Consider the following 18,389-nt stretch of genomic DNA (forward strand, 5'->3'; position numbering starts at 1 on the left):
GGGGTGAGATTGATGGCTGCTCAAGTATATAGAATTAATTGCTTTGAACCCGAGCATCGGGCAAGATGCTTTCGCATCTAATTGGAATACATCACGCAGGATTACATGGTAAGCACCTGTTAAGGACATACACAAGCACACACTTCCCTTAAATAAACATGAGCTCTGGTAATGAGCAGGACAGATGCCTCCTATGCCATCTATTCCTCCCATTAACATTCTGATCCACTAGAGTTCCTGTATCCTTACGTAAGGCAATCGTTAATTAAATGAGGCGTTGATAGGAACAGCACTCGTATAATCCACGCCCAGTAGGTTATTAAATGCGTGTGTTTGTTTGGCTGTGTTTCGGCATAAAATTGCTGCCTGGGGAAGGCAGGCTCGAATTCCTGAACCTCGCAACGGCAATGAATCCAAATCATCGAAAGAGTAAGCCCAAACCAATTGGAATGCCCAGACAAAAAAGCATTCTTTGGGGCACGCCCAAAAATCCGAGGAAAAAGCTGAAACTATTCTTTGCAAATCCTGTTTCCATTCGGTTTTGCCTCGATGGCCAAACAATGCACACTCAACTCCCCTATTAGCAGACACACCCAACAGAACGGGAGACCCTAATTAGGCGCGCTTCTGCAACATCCAAAATGTACCTGGGATAGCCTATTCTCTAGGCCTCTGAATATCCTCGGCCCGTTCACTAGGAAACCTTGTCGGCAGTTGCTTAACTCTTGCCAGGGGCCAAGCTTAATAGCAATGTTTATTACGGTCAAACCAGAGTATAACGATTTATTGTAGCTGGCAATTGGAGATTTTGGATTTTGCTTTGGACTCACGTTGGCATGACACCCTGCTTCCCTATTTCCCCCTAAAATGCCTTGGGACCGAACCGAAATCCTATCAGACAGACAGATAAACAAGGCTCTAATCTGAGAAATGTATTGGCAGCCAAACAAATAAACTGAGAATTACGATTGTGTTTTAGTTTCAAAGCAAATCACAAAAATTATGCATCTCAATAAACTGTTAAAATTGTTTAAAATATAATATATTGTTTTTATATCATTTATATATGTATTAAGTTCCCTAATTTAAAAACCACATTCACTTTAAGCATAAGAATATTATTGCGAACACCCTTTTTCATGCACAGCTTCTAACCCATTTAAATTCTCCTGAAAGCCGCAAAATTTGTTTGTCTTAGCCCCGTTAAGAAGGCGCTGAGCTTTGTTGAAACTCCGTAAAGCTTTCTAATTAGTTTACTTTATGATGTCTTCGTAGCTGATGGCGTATATAGATGTTTCAGAAAAAGTACTTATATAGCTATAGAATGTCCTAGTTATTAACGAAACGGGTAAAAAAAAGGAGCGTAAATTTGCCAAGTTAACACTTTCATAAAATAATTTATTAGTCATGTTGCATTAAGGATATTTACCCAGCGGGCGAGGTTGAAAATAAAAGAAAACCCGCCGAAATGAGAATTGCCGAGAAAATATTTAAGACAATGGTATGGCCGAGGAACGAGAACGAAGACGGTCCAGAACCATAAGACAAGAGCCGAGGCGGGATTACAACAATGGCTGCCATAATAATATGTCGTTGTTGGCGTTGTCGTTGCCGCTTTCGTTGTTGTTATTGCGAAAGACGATGGCTGGCGGAGCGGCAAGTGGCTCGTAAAACCGACAACACCGAAAATCTGAAGATTAACCCGGAGGCAAAGTCGTCGGTTCAGAAAAGCCACCCACCGGCCTCTCTTCCACCCCCTTGATTATGGCAATGACAATAACACCAACAAGAATGGGCGCCAGGCGCCGAAGCTCTGGGGATAAAAGTAATGAAAATGCGCAAATCCAACTCGGGCCACGCCCAGCGTAGGCGAGGATTTCCCGTTGCGGTAATAGTTGCGATAAGACAAGCCCACGCCCCTATCCCTCCCATGCCCCTTATCCCATATAGCCGCCATCCACAGGCAATCGCTGCCCCATCGTGGAGCTCAAACTCGCGCTCGTTAAGTCTTTAGCATGAATAATGATAAGTTCTCGACTCGAGGCAGGGGCCAATGGACAACTGCGATCAAAAAAATAATATTTATTTAAATCATGCATACATCACGCATACGCACTGTAAGCACTGCGTGAATAAATCGCGTATACGCAATATGGGATTTCCATACTAATTTAATAGTTTTTTGTCATTTAGTCTACATTATGTTCATAAATATTAAATAGCTATTATTTAATGAAAATAATTATTTAAATATTTAGTTCCATATCGTTGGCCGCCATTGTGGCCAGCAACCACTCCCCGCGGACAAACCGGGCCAAAGTCTTGAGCCACTTCCGAACCACCCGTCAAGAAACCAAGCTACCCACCCCTAATGTCCAACTTCCCTTCTGCCCCCCTCTTATGCGGTAATCTGAGCGAGCCTGTTTAGCGAGCCTTTTATGCGCACAATATGGCGCAAGGATGGCAGAAGCCTACTGCTATCTGGCCACTCCTCCTGCTGTCCTGCCGCCAACAGAATTTTCATCTGTTTCTTCGCCTGAGATGTCTGAATTAATTATTTATGAGTGCAGCATGGCATCTAAGTGATTTTGCCATAAAATTGTCCTTCAAGTGATTTTTGTGCTATCTATTAATGAAATTAATTAATGAATTGCGGTCACTTCCTTGATTTCACGCTTCTCTTTAATAGAAATAGGTTATTTGTTTTTTTTTATGACGTATGCGCCGTGAGGTAAAATGCTTTTCTTATGGATACTACCAAAAAAGTTCATTTAAGTACGATTCTGTAATTGGAGAATAAAATATTTGTATGTATAGCAAATGCATTGGAAAGACAATATGGCCCACCAAGAAAGCTATATCTTTGGCAGTATTTATCCGATTCTTGAGCGGAATACCTTAAACGATTTGTGAATCGATTCTCTATCAATTTTCAGTAAAATCCAGGAACAAAATATTTTTTAGATTTTTCATCGAATTTCCTGGGGAGTCCCCTTCAAAATACGGGAAGTGCATAGGGAGGACAATATGAGCTACCGCGAAGGCTATATCTTTGGCAGTATTTATCCGATTCTTGAGCGGAATACCTTAAACGATTTGTGGATCGATTCTCTATCAATTTTCAGCAAAATCCAGGAAAAAAATATTTTTTAGATTTTTCATCGAATTTCCTAGGGGATCCCCTTCAAAATACATAAAGTGCATGGGGAGGACAATATGAGCCACCGCGAAGGCTATATCTTTGGCAGTATTCATCCGATTCTTGAGCGGAATACCTTAAACGATTTGTGGATCGATTCTCTATCAATTTTCAGCAAAATCCAGGAACAAAATATTTTTTAGATTTTGCATCGAATTTCCTGGGGTCCCCTTCAAAATACGGAAAGTGCATGGGGAGGACAATATTGGCCAGCAATGAGGAGGACAATATGAGCCACCGCGAATGCTATATCTTTGGCAGTATTTATCCGATTCTTGAGCGGAATACCTGAAACGATTTGTGGATCGATTCTATATCAATTTTCAGCAAAATGCAGGAGCAAAATATTTTTTATATTTTTCATCGATTTTCCTGGGGGGTCCCCTTCAAAATACATAAAGTGCATGGGGAGGACAATATAAGCTACTGCGAATGCTATATCTTTAATGCAGTATTTATCCGATTCTTGAGCGGAATACCTTAAACGATTTGTGGATCGATTCTCTATCAATTTTCAGCAAAATCCAGGAATAAAATATTTTTTAGATTTTTCATCGAATTTCCTGGTGGGTCCTCTTCAAAATACGGAAAGTGCATGGGGAGGACAATATTAGCCAGCAATGAGGAGGACAATATGAGCCACCGCGAATGCTATATCTTTGGCAGTATTTATCCGATTCTTGAGCGGAATACCTTAAACGATTTGTGGATCGATTCTCTATCAATTTTCAGCAAAATGCAGGAGCAAAATATTTTTTATATTTTTCATCGATTTTCCTGGGGGGTCCCCTTCAAAATACATAAAGTGCATGGGGAGGACAATATAAGCCACCGCGAATGCTATATCTTTGGCAGTATTTATCCGATTCTTGAGCGGAATACCTTAAACGATTTGTGGATCGATTCTCTATCAATTTTCAGCAAAATCCAGGAACAAAATATTTTTTAGATTTTGCATCGAATTTCCTGGGGTCCCCTTCAAAATACGGAAAGTGCATGGGGGGACCATATGAGCCACCGCAAAGGCTAGATCTGTGTAAATTTTTTTCTGATTTTCGAGCGGTATACCTTACACGATTTGTCGGTCGATTCTCTATCAATTCTCTTTTATTTAGAATCAGAATATTCCTGAAAATATGGGGCTTATCCAAGACCAAACAAAACTCTGCGTATACGAAATTCCTCAAAAGTCGTTAAAAGGCGAGCAAATTTTAATGAAACATAATCATGGAATGCATTTGTGCTTCACCCCCAGCTACCCACTCCTTTGATGGCTTTTCATTGCAGCTTTTATGCGAGTTGAGGGAAACTTTTAAAAGCATTTTTTATGATTTTCTTCGCCTAATTGCTTCATCTTTTTTGTGGTACCGTTTTTATGGAAATATAAAAGTGGAGCCACCTTCCGTTTATTAGTTCCATCGCTAATCATGGCCCGTCAATCGAAGGGCGGAACTTTTTAAGTTTTCTAATTGCTTGCTGAAAATTATAATACTCAACTTACAGACGTAAGCGCATCATGAACCCGACTGACAAGCCAATCTTGGCCAGCTTAAGTCTTTAAGAATATCAGACTCGTTGACAAATTGCAAGGAACAAAAAAGGGCCAGGAGGACGGGAGCCGATGGGGAAATAGAGAAAAGCCATCCGACGAAGCGTGAAAACGGCCAAAGGAGTCGCGCGACAAGGCATTGCACTTAGCTTGACCAGCTGGGGTCTGATGACCAAGATAGTACCATTCAAGACAGAGAGAAAAACGAATCTCAGGCTACTCTGCCATCAAATAAAATTCGTCAAATTTTAATTCCATAATTAAAAATTTAAAAGAATTAAATCGTACAAAGATCGTTCACGAAAAGAACTTTATTTTATGTTTCTGTAGTACTCGCTTTGCTTTTAGCCAAGTGCTTCTTTGGCTTTGACTGCACATTTTTATTTGTGCCAATGATTTTCTAATTTAAGAGGGGAAGCGAAAGTAGTAAAGGGTGGGTGGAAAAACAATTTCCCGACCCTGGCAGAATGGATTCAACATCGACCGCCACAAAATGTCTGGCAGCGACGGCGACAAGAGATCGACTTTGTGGCAGCCAAGCGGCAAAAACAGGAGCAGCATCGAAAGCAGCACAAGGGTACAACAAAAATAACATCGAAATTAATTGAAAAATCACATAGAGAAATCGGACTCGGGGGCGAAAGGACGAATTCGGGTGGAAACCCCATTGAGTCAGTCAGTCAGTCAGCCAGTCAGTCAGTCATTCGGACAATCGACAAGGTTTTAAACTCATCTCGTCATGGTTTTTATGAGGCCACTGCAACCCAATGCCCCGCTGTCGATGCCACATTTTTAATTTACTGCGCGCGATGCGGCGATGAAACAACCGTCGAAACGAAACCTTTGTCTTCTCCCTTTGCCCTGCTCTCGGGACAGCTCTGCTCCATCTCGTTTTCCCTGTGGTTCAATAAACCCGCGGTACAATTCCCCGCCAGCTGCTCGTCCAGGGACTGTTCGGACCCGCTTTAAGTGTAGTTAATTTTGATTTGCCTGCCACTGCAGCAGAGCCATGCACATGCATCCTTCCATCATTTTAGCTCGTCCTTTGGCCCTTTTTTCCATTCCGTAAAACTTTTAAATGGATAGGCAGCTTATGTACTTTGAAAGCCTATTCGGGATATTGAGAGAAAGTATAATCCAGACAATAATGGACTACTGGGAAGTAGTATTGGTTACCTATGACGAGATTTAAAATGAAACAAAATCAACAAACTTTAAGGATGCCTTTTAGTCTTGAAAATTAAAATTCGTGAGAGCATCTAGTTAGTTGTTTTATTTTACATCTTGTGATAAGTTCTATCTTGTGTTACCTTCATTTTTTCTTGTCATTAACTGTGGAATTAGTTTACTATGCTATACCTGTCCAACTGTACACACACGGGAGGGATGATGTGCAAACATAGGGAAAAGGAGGCGCAGGACTCATTCGCCCCACGTCCTGCTCACAGTTGGCCAACATTTGCACAGTTTTGGGTCGCTTGGCTTGCTTTCTACTGCCTCCTTGTTAATAACATGGCTTATTGCCGGCCATAATGGACGTACTTCGTTCCCTGTCAACCTGCTCTGTGCTCCTGTCTGCTGGGCATACACACGTACACACGGGTAAGGTCCTGGTGTGTATGTTTGTCCTGGTGTTTGCTTCTGCGGTTGTTAGCCTGTGTGCCCGCTGGTTTTGGTTGTGTTTTTGTTTGTCGAGCGGTCATGCATACACTCCCACACACACTCTCTCATTGTATATGTTTGGCTAGCAGATTTCCCCAGCGGATGCCTCAAAAAGAGCCGCCTGCTCCTGCTCCTTCGAAATTTTTCAGACTTCCTACTATATTCCCCTAAGTTCACTTTGTTAAGCGCTCTGCCGAGCATCCTAAACTTCTTCGTTAAACAGTTTGCCTGGGCTTCCTCCATTTTTTTTTGTGGAAAATATATTCAAATTGGCCTGCTCACACATCAGTTCTGTATTTCTCCCAAAGGATGTGAAAATTGGCGGCAATGTCGGTTCGTTTTAAGCACAATCAATTGAATTAAAACACGGAATGGCAAATGCAATTGTGCATTGATTGCATTGACAATGGCCATTATGATTGATTTAAGCCCACCCATTTTTTGCCCACCCACTTGGAACATGCTCGCTTAAAATAGTTGTCATCAGTGACAGCACCAGTGTCATCGCCGTCGCCATCAATATGACAATGTACAACGCGGCTTATGCCAGACAACAATGAAAGTGGGGATAAATGGCATTCGTGCTTGGCAACATTGTGTACGGGTTATTCTTTCCGAATATGCACTCTCCTCCCCCACAATCGGCATGCAATAAAAATGGTGGCGATGAAATTTTGATTACCCTTTCAACAGTTTTAAAGAGTCTTTTACAAACTGATTAAAAACAGCAGTAAAAAAATTCTTTAAATTAAATTAATATTATCTACAATTAAATAATCGGTATCGGATAAGCGTGAGGAGCAATATTTTTCAATAAATATTGCACAATTTCCTGCCTTCTGCTCCGGTTTCCGTTCATTCAATCTGTTTGTATTGTCCCTTAATGATGAAAACACTCACCTTTTGGCAGCAATCCGTTCTCAATGATGCGAGCCTCGAGCAGCAATCGCGGCAGCAGCAAGCACAGTGCAATCAGGATGTGGACGAAGGCTGCAGTGGGTCCTCCGTGGGTCCAAAGGGCCCGCAGGGTTCCGCCGCGCGACTCCTCCTCGAGGCCATCCTGGGGGGAGAGGGTGCAGCGTCGTTCCCTGGCACCGGTGGCCAGTTTTATGCCGTCGTTCGCCAAGTTGCCAACCTGTGAAGCATTCCACAAAACTCAAGATTATTAAAATGCTGCATGCCATACAAATGGGGGACTGATTCAGTGGGCTGGAAAGGGGGCGACGTTGGCCAAAATTGCTCACATATGCAAATGATTTGCCAGTTGGGGGATTAAATTACACGACAGGGGGATAAAGGTGGGCGGAAAGGAAGCCGAGGACTTGGCAATGAATGCTTATAGATTCGGCCTCGCTTTCGCTTTTGGCTCAAGAGCGGAAATTGAATATTTCCCAAGATGCACTCTCAACTTCCTGGCAAATGTGCATGCATATACAATTCAATTTACCATGAATTTCGGTAAAATAATTTTAATCAACTGAGCGATAATATAATACCACTCGAACCTTAATCAAATAAGCCGATGAAATTAATTTGATAACATGGAACAACATGTAATATAAACAATAGACCATAGCAGAAATATGGGTACAATACAAAATTCGTAATTAACTTATTCAACTTACAAACACAAATCAGTCAGCAAAAAGCACATTGAGCAACTTTAAGGATTAAAAATTAATAATATGTAATATAATAGAAGGATGAATACAATAAGTGCAATCTAGGCATAAAAACCAACAATGAGTAAGACCATTCAATTAGTTTAAAAATAAAATCATCCCACAACCTATTAAAAAGTATAAACAACTTTTTTCAGATACACTGCAAATGCATTGAGCAATTATTAATAATTTGTGCATTGTCGACTAAGCTCCTTTATGTAATCCTTTTAAACACAATATAGTATTGACTTAAAATGTACAATATTACATGCATTTCTGTCTTAATATTTCTAGGATATATTTCACTATTATATTCAATAAATAAACTACAAAGTTGTCCATTTTGCGATTGACAGAAACATTTCACAATCCCCAGGAATAGGTGGCAGACCACAGGGATTTGCAAAGGATATCCTTGGCAACCACCGGGGTTGACCACACAGCAACGAGACTGTCGAACAAGCAATTTGGTGTCCTCCCACGGGCAATTAATAAAAAATATGTGGATATAAAAATCACAACAAACTAACAACAAAAGTGAGAGAACTTCAATCGGACATGAGTAGAGTGTTGGCAAAAAAAATGGGCTTTTGTGTTTGGCGGTTTAATGCATTTTTTATATGCGAACACATCGCGATTTGAGCGTCAGAGTGTGAGAAAGCAAAGCATTGCGCATACGACGCGTTGCCGCATGAACAACAGCAGCAACAAAATAAAGGAAACATTGCACGTGACAAATGGCAAAATGAAATATTTATATACACGCACACATGAAATATACATGCATCTATTATTTCCCATACAACCGTCCTCTCCACTCGCATTTATTTTCGCGGGCAAAGTGAGGAAAAACAGCGCATAAAAATCACGTGCACCACATACAGTACACCATATATAAATAAATGCAAGTTGTCGGGCTTTTAAATTAAAAACAAGCAGACATCAGCATGATGAAGGAGCAGGATCTGAAGCCAAGGCAATGGCATCGCAAGCAGAAAATGGAACTCTTTCGTTGTCTGCTTGCTGTTTGGTTTTGCTTTGTTTCGTTTGGTTTGGTTTTGGTTTCGTATCGCGCAACTACAATGATTGCAATTTGCAAAAGCGAGAATGTATTTGAAGTGCAAACGAGAAGACAAAAGGATATCATCCTGGCTTAATATCAGGAATGTGAAATATTTAATTGTTCCCATTGGTGATAATGAAATGTAACCACTCATTAACAATTGATAGGCGGAGACTTCAAAGCACTTAGTTTAATAATATAAAAAGAAATTTAGAGAGTATAACAATTAAATAATTTAAGAAGTTACATCGGATTTAGTTTTCACAAACTTTGCCAGAAAAGTAACTTTTTAGCAGATAATCAACTTAAAATACCTTTCAGTTTTCAATATTCGAAATCCTGCCATGAATATTTGATCAACAATCTCTCTAGAAATAGCCACCATACATGGAATGCGGTGTGTGGTCTGCAGCCACCCCGCAGTTTCATTCGTTTAATTTCGAATGCTGTGCAAATATAAAAGTCGCAAAGTTTTCGCAACTCGTTGTTATGGCTGTGACAGTTTTCCAGTCCTTCCACCACCGCTTTTCCCACTTTCCAATTACCGAAGGCCTTATCGGTTGACACATAGCCCCATACCCCCCTTTTTAACAACATACGTAATTGTGACTGCCCTTGTGGTTTTCTAACTAAAAACTAAGCAAAAACTATGAACTTCTGGCTCAGCCCGGCACCGTGTCCTTTGACTGTTGCTCGTCCTGATTTCAGGTCTTTTCGGGCACTCTGGTCTGGCGCTGATAGCCACGCCTCAATGGTCAATGTTGGGATTTTAGTTTGCAACCAATTTCTGTCCGTTGCTGTTGCTGGTGCTGTTGCCTTTTATTAAACGTTCGGCGACGTGTGATGAGACCCAATCCCATCCAACGCTCCTCTTCCACTATTGTGCTGTTTCCCTCGACCCACCACTCTTTGCCTCGTTGGCGGTTTTTGGTAGTTTTCCCTAGCCCTGTCCCCATGTTTTTCCAGTGTCTGGCCACTGACTGATAGGCAGCTTGTGGAACCATTTTTTGACTACTCGTGATGATGTTGTGCCCTTTGTTTTTGCTGCCTGGTTGTGGTTGTCTGGCAGCGGTAAAAATTTATATTTGCATACAATTTGAATACCCTTTTGTGAGGCAAAAAGTCGTCAGAGTTTTTTTTTTTTTACAGGACCATGAATAATCATTTGGAAATCAATTGCTAGAATGTTGGATAAACTTTTGTCGCTTTAAGGTGAAGAGTTCACAAGGAGTAATACAAATTACTGAATAGAGTTCTATAGAGACTAATTAGCCAATGGCTTATGTTGTCCACACTATACCCTTGCAAAAGTATAATAAACTGTTCAAAGGACCAGGCACACAGTTAATGGAATTACGTATTTGGAAAGGAGGTGAGTAAACAACAAAGGACTCTCCCTGTAGCTGGTTGCCTTCCTGCGATTCGATCTATAGTCAGCTTGCTGTCACATCCAATCCTGAGTCCATATATGTACGGAAGTAAACAGATATACTGGTGCCATCCAGTCACTCCAGTCCCTATGTCCCACACCATATTTCCACACCTTCCTTCCATTTCGCTTGTTTTAAAAACAAGCCAATTATTTGTGAAAACTTTCAGTTGGAACGAGAATGGTAGTGCCTGCAGACCAAGAGTGTCAGACAGACACTGAAGAAATAACCTAAGGAGCTTATTAAATATACCTTTCACATTCTATACTGAGGATAATAAGGACTTAATCGCAGAATAACAGCCGACGTAAACCGTGGGCTGCTTGCTTCGTTACATCGTTAGTTATAAACAACAAAATGGCCACTTCTTGCAACATACGAGGCATTTGCATTTTTTCAGTGCACCGTGTGGCACATCCTTTCTGTCCCACTTCATTTCTGTCTTTCATTTTAAGTGGCTTTTAACAGGGGACTGGGAGGTGGTGGAGTAAATGCCGTTTGTCGGTGATTGTATTTTTCTATTGAGCTTTTTGCTATCATCGTCTGCCATACTCTTTATAGGAAAATGATACAGAAAACAAAAAAACTACAAAATACATATGTGTGCGAATGCTGTATATTGGCGGTGAAAGGGGGTAGAGGTACAGAAGATATTGCTTGGCCGGAGGGGGAATGCGGACGGGGTGGCCAAAGCCATAATTGCATTTATTATGCTGATAAAAGCAGAGACACTGGTATGGGGACTGCACATACAAGACACACAAATAGGAGACCCAAACGTGCATGGAAGAGCATAACCAACGCAATTGCCAGCCACACAACGACTGTCCTTTTGTGTGTGAGTGTGTGAGTGTGTGTGTGTGTGCCGTCAGCCATTTTGCGGATCCTCAGCAAAGGACCCGCAGCGTATGCTACTGTTCCTGGTCCTGCTACTGCCACTGCCCCTACTGATTCTGCTTCTGTTTTTGTTTGCAAATAAATTTAATAACGAGAATAATGCCACTAAAAATAATTCACACAAACACAAAGAGGGAGGGATTGGAGGGAAAGCGGGACGAGGAGATACGAGGTGGGTATCTGGCAAAGTGAAGCTGCAGAGACAACAAAAAAATTTAATTATTGAGTGCAACCGAGCACACAGCAAACACACAGACACACTCAGACATTCGGGGCCTGGATGAGAGGACACTCATGTACAGAGTTAATTATTTCAGGAGCATGATCCCTGTTAAAAAACAATTTGAACAGCCACTCACCTTAAATACGGCCGAAGTGAAAAAGACCGGCAGCAGAATAAAGACCACTCCAGACAGTACTATCTGCAGATTCAGCTCAGCCACAGGTTCGATTTTCCAGGGTATCAGAGAGCATCCTGAAATGGACAATTAATTATCAGAAAAAATACTGTTGTTTTTTTTTAATTTTTATTCGGAAATATACTCTCTATAAATGAGGAATCGTAAATAATCTTTATCTGGGTTAAATAAGTATTTCGAATAACTAAGATAGGACACTTATGTTTTTATTTATTTGCTAGTAGATTAAAATGTATAAATATTATTATAAACATTATTTGAGATTATTTTCAATCAAAAGTCTTATTGTCAATATTAGAATTGTTGATTTTTTCCAAAATTTATTTCTAGAAACATTTTTGAAGAACCTTTAAAGAATTAATTATAAAATGTAAAAAAAACCCACTCACCCAAGAACCTGTAGGCACCGTGCATGGCCAGATAGCCCTGGAAAAGGGTGAGTAACACCCCATACCAGATGGACCAGAGGGAGTTCAAGTGCAGATAGCTGCTGGAATCGTGGCCCGAATGCTGGAGGCTAGTGTAGCGGCTTTGGTGACGCTTTGACTTGATATACTTCGCTTGGAGCTGCTGCTGCTGCTGAGTGAGACTGCTGCTCCCGGAGGTGGCGTTCGTCATCACCGAGGTGCACAGGCTGGAGTTGAGGCTCCCGCCGCCACCTCCACCCCCACCGGATCCGGAGCTAGAACCAGCCCCGTGATGCTTTCCTCCCATTTCGTCGGGGGATCGCCTTTGTTTGTCTTTCAATGCTCCGCTTTGTTGCTTCTCCGATTATTGTTTTCGCCTCTACACGACAGCGAATAATGTTGACAATCAATTTCTGTCTATCTTCCCGCACTATTTATATTGATTTTGTATTGATTTTTCCCGTTGATTTTCTATTTACTCAAGTGATGATGATGCTGCTCATTGTTTTTCCCATTTCCCATTCGAGAGGACAATATTTGTTCGTTGATATGGCTCATTATAGCGTCGGACGTTTCTATTTGCCGTCGCATATTTATGGAAATTCGTGATGCCCACCCACACCTTGATTGACAATGATTTGTGGCGGCTGGAATGAAATAGGAAATACGATTTGGTAATTAGTTTTATTAGCAAAACTGACAGTCCAAAAAAATATTTAAAGCCATAAATAAGTTATGCACCTCATTTAAAATATTTAAAATGCAATAAATACGCGATAAAATTAAACAATAAATATTTGATAAAAAGAGCGTCTACTACATCCAATCGATTGCAGATTATTGAGAGATTATTTTGTACCAAAACAATTAAAATAAATCTCCCTAATGAACCGTAAACAGCTTTATTGCCATTATTATTTTTTAATCGATTACAAGATAATGTAATTAAGCTGACAATTATCAATCTGCAAAGCGATTTAAAAATTAATGTGATCTAAAAGCCGATTGCGACAAAAATAGTTCGCAAATCTAAGCTGTTTTTTAATTAGTCACCTGCAAGGATGATTCGTTTGGACGTTTGCCAAATTGACGTTTCAAAATTGGCAACAATTTAAATAAGATTACAACTCCCTAATTGTGGAGGGGAAACTATAAATCAATCCGATGGGGTAATGGAGGTACGGCAACAGCCCATGCGGTGTCTGTAAACCAATTTGGCACATGAGAGTCCCAGACACTGTTGTAGTTGCTGCCCCTTTTGGGGCGTTGCACGTTGGGTGTTGGATGTTGCTGTTGGGTGTTGCCGTTGCTGTTGGCTGTCGCATAATTAAGGCACCGTGCGTTGCGCCAGACAGACAAATGAGACGGGAGAGGCGGAAGGGGATAAGAGGATCCTCCCGGGAGGTGAGCTGTGCAACCAGGAACCTCCTTTGTCTGGGCCCTTGTTTAATACGCCGCGTTTCGTATTCTGCCACATCGGAAGCAAAATAATTACAGGCCATAAGCTCACCGAAACAAATTTAAGCTTTAAACAAGGTTCTTAAGCAATTTAATTCCAATAAAATTAATCAAAAGTAAGCTACTATTTTAAAGATTTAGTTATGTGATAAAGTTCTAAAACAAAATCACTAATTTTTCAGTGTATTTCCTTTTGGTGAATAGACCGAGTTGGCAGGTAAACTATTTGCAGCTTTGCGTGTTGCAGTTGCATCTAACACATGTAGAGCCGTTAACATTTATGCCGCTTCCATTATGCCCTCCGGCAGAATGTTGCGTTTTGTTCAACACAACCGCAGGCGTTGCCCCAAAGGGAAATGCAGTTCTTGCCTCTCCTTTCCAACTCTCTGTAGTTTTCGTTCGTCCCATTTGCAAAGTAAAAATAATAAACTGTTTCCAATTTGTTAGCGCCTTTGTAATTTATAATTAGTGGTGTATTGCAATAACACTGGTATTCCGCGCTAACCAGTAATTGACACGACTTAATTTGTAATGAATATTGTTTTCCACAAATTGTCCATGCCCCAAAGGGCAAGTTTATGGTAATGATATCCCTCTATTACGGTATTGGGTTTAAAAATTGGTATAATATCTTTAAGCGGGATTTGGTCGATGAAATCATTTAGCCATAGTCTCAACTTGTCTAGAGAACTTATCTCTATTATTGGTTTATTATCTGCTCCAATAGCTCTTCAGAAATCCAAACCCCAATGAATCATGCGAGCACTTCAAGCCCCAATGTGAAGCTTCCTTATCCATGAATTCTAATTCACTCGCACTTCAACCACAATCTGCTACTGTATTCACAGAAGCTTAAGATGCTGGATGTCCTGTTCCGTTTGCGCTTGCATGTGACTCATGTTGATATTAATTTTATGTTAATTGCAATCTCCCCCAAGTAGACGCTGTTTGTCTGCCAGAGTTCCCCAACACGAAGGAGGTCTGTTTCGTGTTTGTTGTCTGCAAAACAGTTAAGATCCTGAAGCCATGTGGCAGCCTACCGGGAAAAGAGAGGGTGGTTGATGTCCACACCCACTCCATAATCCAGAGCTCACTCCCTGAACATCCTTGCCGCCGGTTCTTACATACTCAACATCAGATTAGCCAGCCGCAAAAGTCATAAATGCAGATGTTTACATTTCTTTTCGTACTCCCTCTTCTTAATTCAGTTGCTTCCTTTGGGGCATTTCCTTTGTCTTTGGCATTGCAACACCAGAGGATACAGTGGCAGAGTGTGGCATGGTGGTGGTATTTTCGGGCGACAGTCAAGCAGATAGACCAGGAACTTTGCCTTCCGTCCTTGGGGCAATTTGTCGCGTTCGCACGACTTTTACGCAAATGAAACAGCCACTTTATGGACGTCTTGAGGTGTATTCATACACTGAGAAGAATCATGAAATTACCCACTCAGTTTTGCCTCTCTTTATTTCTCTCGAAGTAGAAATAAAAAACTCATATTCATTTCTTTTTTTTTCCCAGTGCATGAGTGTTTGTTTCTGTCCTTTGTGGGTCTTGGCGTAAAATTAAAATACTTGTATCAGAAGGCTGGAAAAGATAGCGCATTTTCCCCTTACCCAACTTTGTTGCTAATGCAAATTAAAAACTTCACCCAACTGCATTTATTGTGTTGGCACAGTTCCCCCTTCCTCGACGACTTTCCCTGCCACTTTCACATACTCCAACCGCCTCCAGTGAGTCATTCTTTCCGGCTTTTCCACATTCCCCCTTCGAAGGGCGCAGACTCCACTTCGCTTTGGCATTCCGCCCTCGAAAAACACAAGTAGAAATACGGAAAAATATGCTAAATGGCACTTGGCACCCTCTGTCCTTTCCCCTCGCCCCTTTCTCATTTCCCGCCGCCCTGCTCCACAAATGTCCGCCCACCCTCACTCCTCTCGAATTCCAGACTCTCACATTGCCTTTGGCATGCTCAAGTGGGCCACTCCGGCTAATTTATATGGGGCTGGCAGCATCGTCTCGACCCTCTTCAGCTTCATTTGTTTCTTTTCTTTACCGCCTCTCTTTATTTTTGACCAGTCTTCAAGAGCTCGACAAAGAAAAGCAGTGGCAGTTTTCATTTTTCAGCATTTTCCTTGATGCTAATACATATATATTTACCCAAGTTGGCATTGAGGTGGCTTCTCTGCATTCCATTTATTTTGCATAACTGAAAATGTTGCATTTCGTTGCCGCATCATTTACTTTTTCATCATTTTCCTTCTTTTCAAAATCAAATACAATGCGAGTCCCCTTCCTTCCAATTCTGTGTCTTGAGTCTTGGATTTTCTACGGGAAGCGTGACAAATGTTTACAGGACCCCAGTTCCTCGCCCAGCTGCATCGTGACTCACTTGTTAAATTTATTTTCAGCAAGAGTTGCCAAAACACAAAGAGGAGAGGAATTTATTTTCTGCATTGGCTGGCAAAAGTTTCTAGCCTGGCTTAAGGACGAAAGGAAATGGAGGTTGCACGTGGCATGTTTTGAATTGGATTTACACATGTGCCGAGTTAATACGTGTTGCCCCCTCGCCTCCATGCTCCGATGACATTTTTTTCAATTTTAACTTTCCAACAGGCAGGACGTGAGTTAGCTGAAAATGTGTTGCCTACTTTTTAGGGATGCCCGAAAATCCCCGAAACATTTCCAGCTTTGTAGCTTAAAAATGGCAATTAATTTTGATTTATTGACGATTTTGTGTGAATTTTTGGAACAAAATTAATATTAGGGAGACTTGCCAAAACATTACTCAAATAGTGTTTTTGAAATAAAACAGCCAAGTTTTTATGCAATTTGATAGTGAATAAAGTGAATCTAGGTCATAAGCACCAAGGGAATACCAAAAATCACCAAAAAATAAACAGCAACCATAGAAATAGAAAGCCACTGGAGAGAGGGAAATTTATGACTGCAATTAAAATGGTACCGACGGGCATATAAAATTAAAATAAAGCATAATAAACTATATAAATTAGAATGAAAATCGCATAAAATGTGGTGCCAAACGAAAGCGGCATTGTCTGCATGTAAATTTTCGTACCGAGGGCGCGTTTACCAACACTGCCACTGAACAACCCATCTATCCCATCCATCTATTCCCTTCCCTCTAAAACCATCCAAAACCAAAGCAACAACAAATGGGCCACATGCCACCACTTGCAGACGGACTAAGCCAAATATCGCGTTGAAATGTTACCAATTTTGAGAGCGTTTAAATTGCGTTACACTGGGGTACTGGCTGAGCAGGGGAGTGGGGAGAAGGGGGATGTTTTTCAGCCAAAGGGGGGATGGTGCAGCGGTGGAAACCGCCCTCCAGGGACATTCTGTCGCTTGCATTCCCAGCGAGCATTTGCCCCCCAGTTTCGGGTCGTAAAAATACCGGGGAATTTATCGCATTCGAATGGATTTTTTCGAGGGTAGAACTCTGCTCCAACACACTCTCTTGGAGGTGGAAAAAGGGCAACCCGGGCACTGGGGTTGGTTACTGCTTCCTCTATGTTGTTATTGTGCAATTGTTGTTGTGCACGTTGCATGAGTGAGTTCGGCAGGTTCAAAAAATTTTCAAGCCGAAAACTTTTGCTTCGCTTAAGAAAATCGATGGATATCCCCCAAACAAGCGATTTAACCACCACCGAACTGCCCTGGAAACCAGCACCACACATACAGGTGGGTGGGAGAGCCAGGGAGAGACCCAGGACACGCCACATTAAGCGGCATTTTGTTTTGACATTTCCGCAGCGCCCCCAAACATTTTCCTCCGGGTTGCCTACTTTTGCGGGCACTCTATCGAAAGCAAAAAGAAAAGGTTAAAAAGGTAAAGGGTAGGGAAAACTTAAAGGGAAACACTCGTAAAACTGCGCACTTGGCAAGAACAAAACAGAAAATGTAAGGCAAACGAAAATAGGAAAGCTAAAACAACGTAAAAGCCGCTTTTATCGAATGTTGCACAAGTAACACACAAAAGCCTAAACGAAAATGTCACTCTTTTAACTTTGTTTATTCACTTGTGCAAAATAGCTTATAAAAAAATAGAGACAAATCAATTGATTCCAAATATTGGAAATAATTTTTAGAGACAAATTAGTAGAATTATCTGCAAGCGTTTCATAAAAAATAAATAATATAAGAGCTTTATGTTTACTTTTCCATTCATTTGGAAGCTTTCCAGATCATATTTTTATCCGTTGCCTATTCATAATCAACTCCCACATGAAGGAATTCAAAGATACCACTTCTCCTGACAGTCATTTCCTTTCAATTTCAACAGCAGCTGAAATTGGTTTTTTAATTAAGCCGAACTAGATATGGCCAGTCAACAATATTTCACCGTCGATTCCCACTCCCAATCCCTTTGGTTTTTTGAACCAAACCAGTTCAGTAGTGATATGTGCCTCAAGCTAACCAACTGACCAACTGGCTACGAACCGATGATGTGAATGGCCAACAAACAAACGCAAGGGAGAAAACAAAACAAAAAACATATAGGGAACACTCTGCCTCCGGGAAAAATCGAACAACAAAAAAATGGAGAACGGTCTAGGGTAGGATTCAGAGAATCCGTGGATCATAATGATTGCATTGCAATTGAAATCAACTTTGGCATGT

The 18,389-nt window shown here is 41.1% G+C and overlaps 1 protein-coding gene across 3 annotated transcripts in view; it reads right to left on the reverse strand.

Moving 5' to 3' along the window:
• LOC6499540 (protein tincar) overlaps window positions 1–18,389 on the reverse strand; it is a 57,400-nt gene that overhangs the window by 8,939 nt on the left and 30,072 nt on the right. For all 3 annotated transcript variants that reach the window (XM_032452814.2, XM_014910641.3, XM_032452821.2), the window contains exons 4-6: window positions 12,273–12,937; window positions 11,824–11,939; window positions 7,311–7,545 (exon numbers count right to left, since the gene is read on the reverse strand). In XM_032452814.2, coding sequence (XP_032308705.1) covers window positions 7,311–7,545; window positions 11,824–11,939; window positions 12,273–12,597 — 676 coding nt within the window. In that variant the 5' untranslated portion in view covers window positions 12,598–12,937. The remainder of the gene's footprint in view (window positions 1–7,310; window positions 7,546–11,823; window positions 11,940–12,272; window positions 12,938–18,389) is intronic.

Source organism: Drosophila ananassae, chromosome 2L (genome assembly GCF_017639315.1).
Source record: "Drosophila ananassae strain 14024-0371.13 chromosome 2L, ASM1763931v2, whole genome shotgun sequence".
Classification (NCBI taxonomy): domain Eukaryota; kingdom Metazoa; phylum Arthropoda; class Insecta; order Diptera; family Drosophilidae; genus Drosophila; species Drosophila ananassae.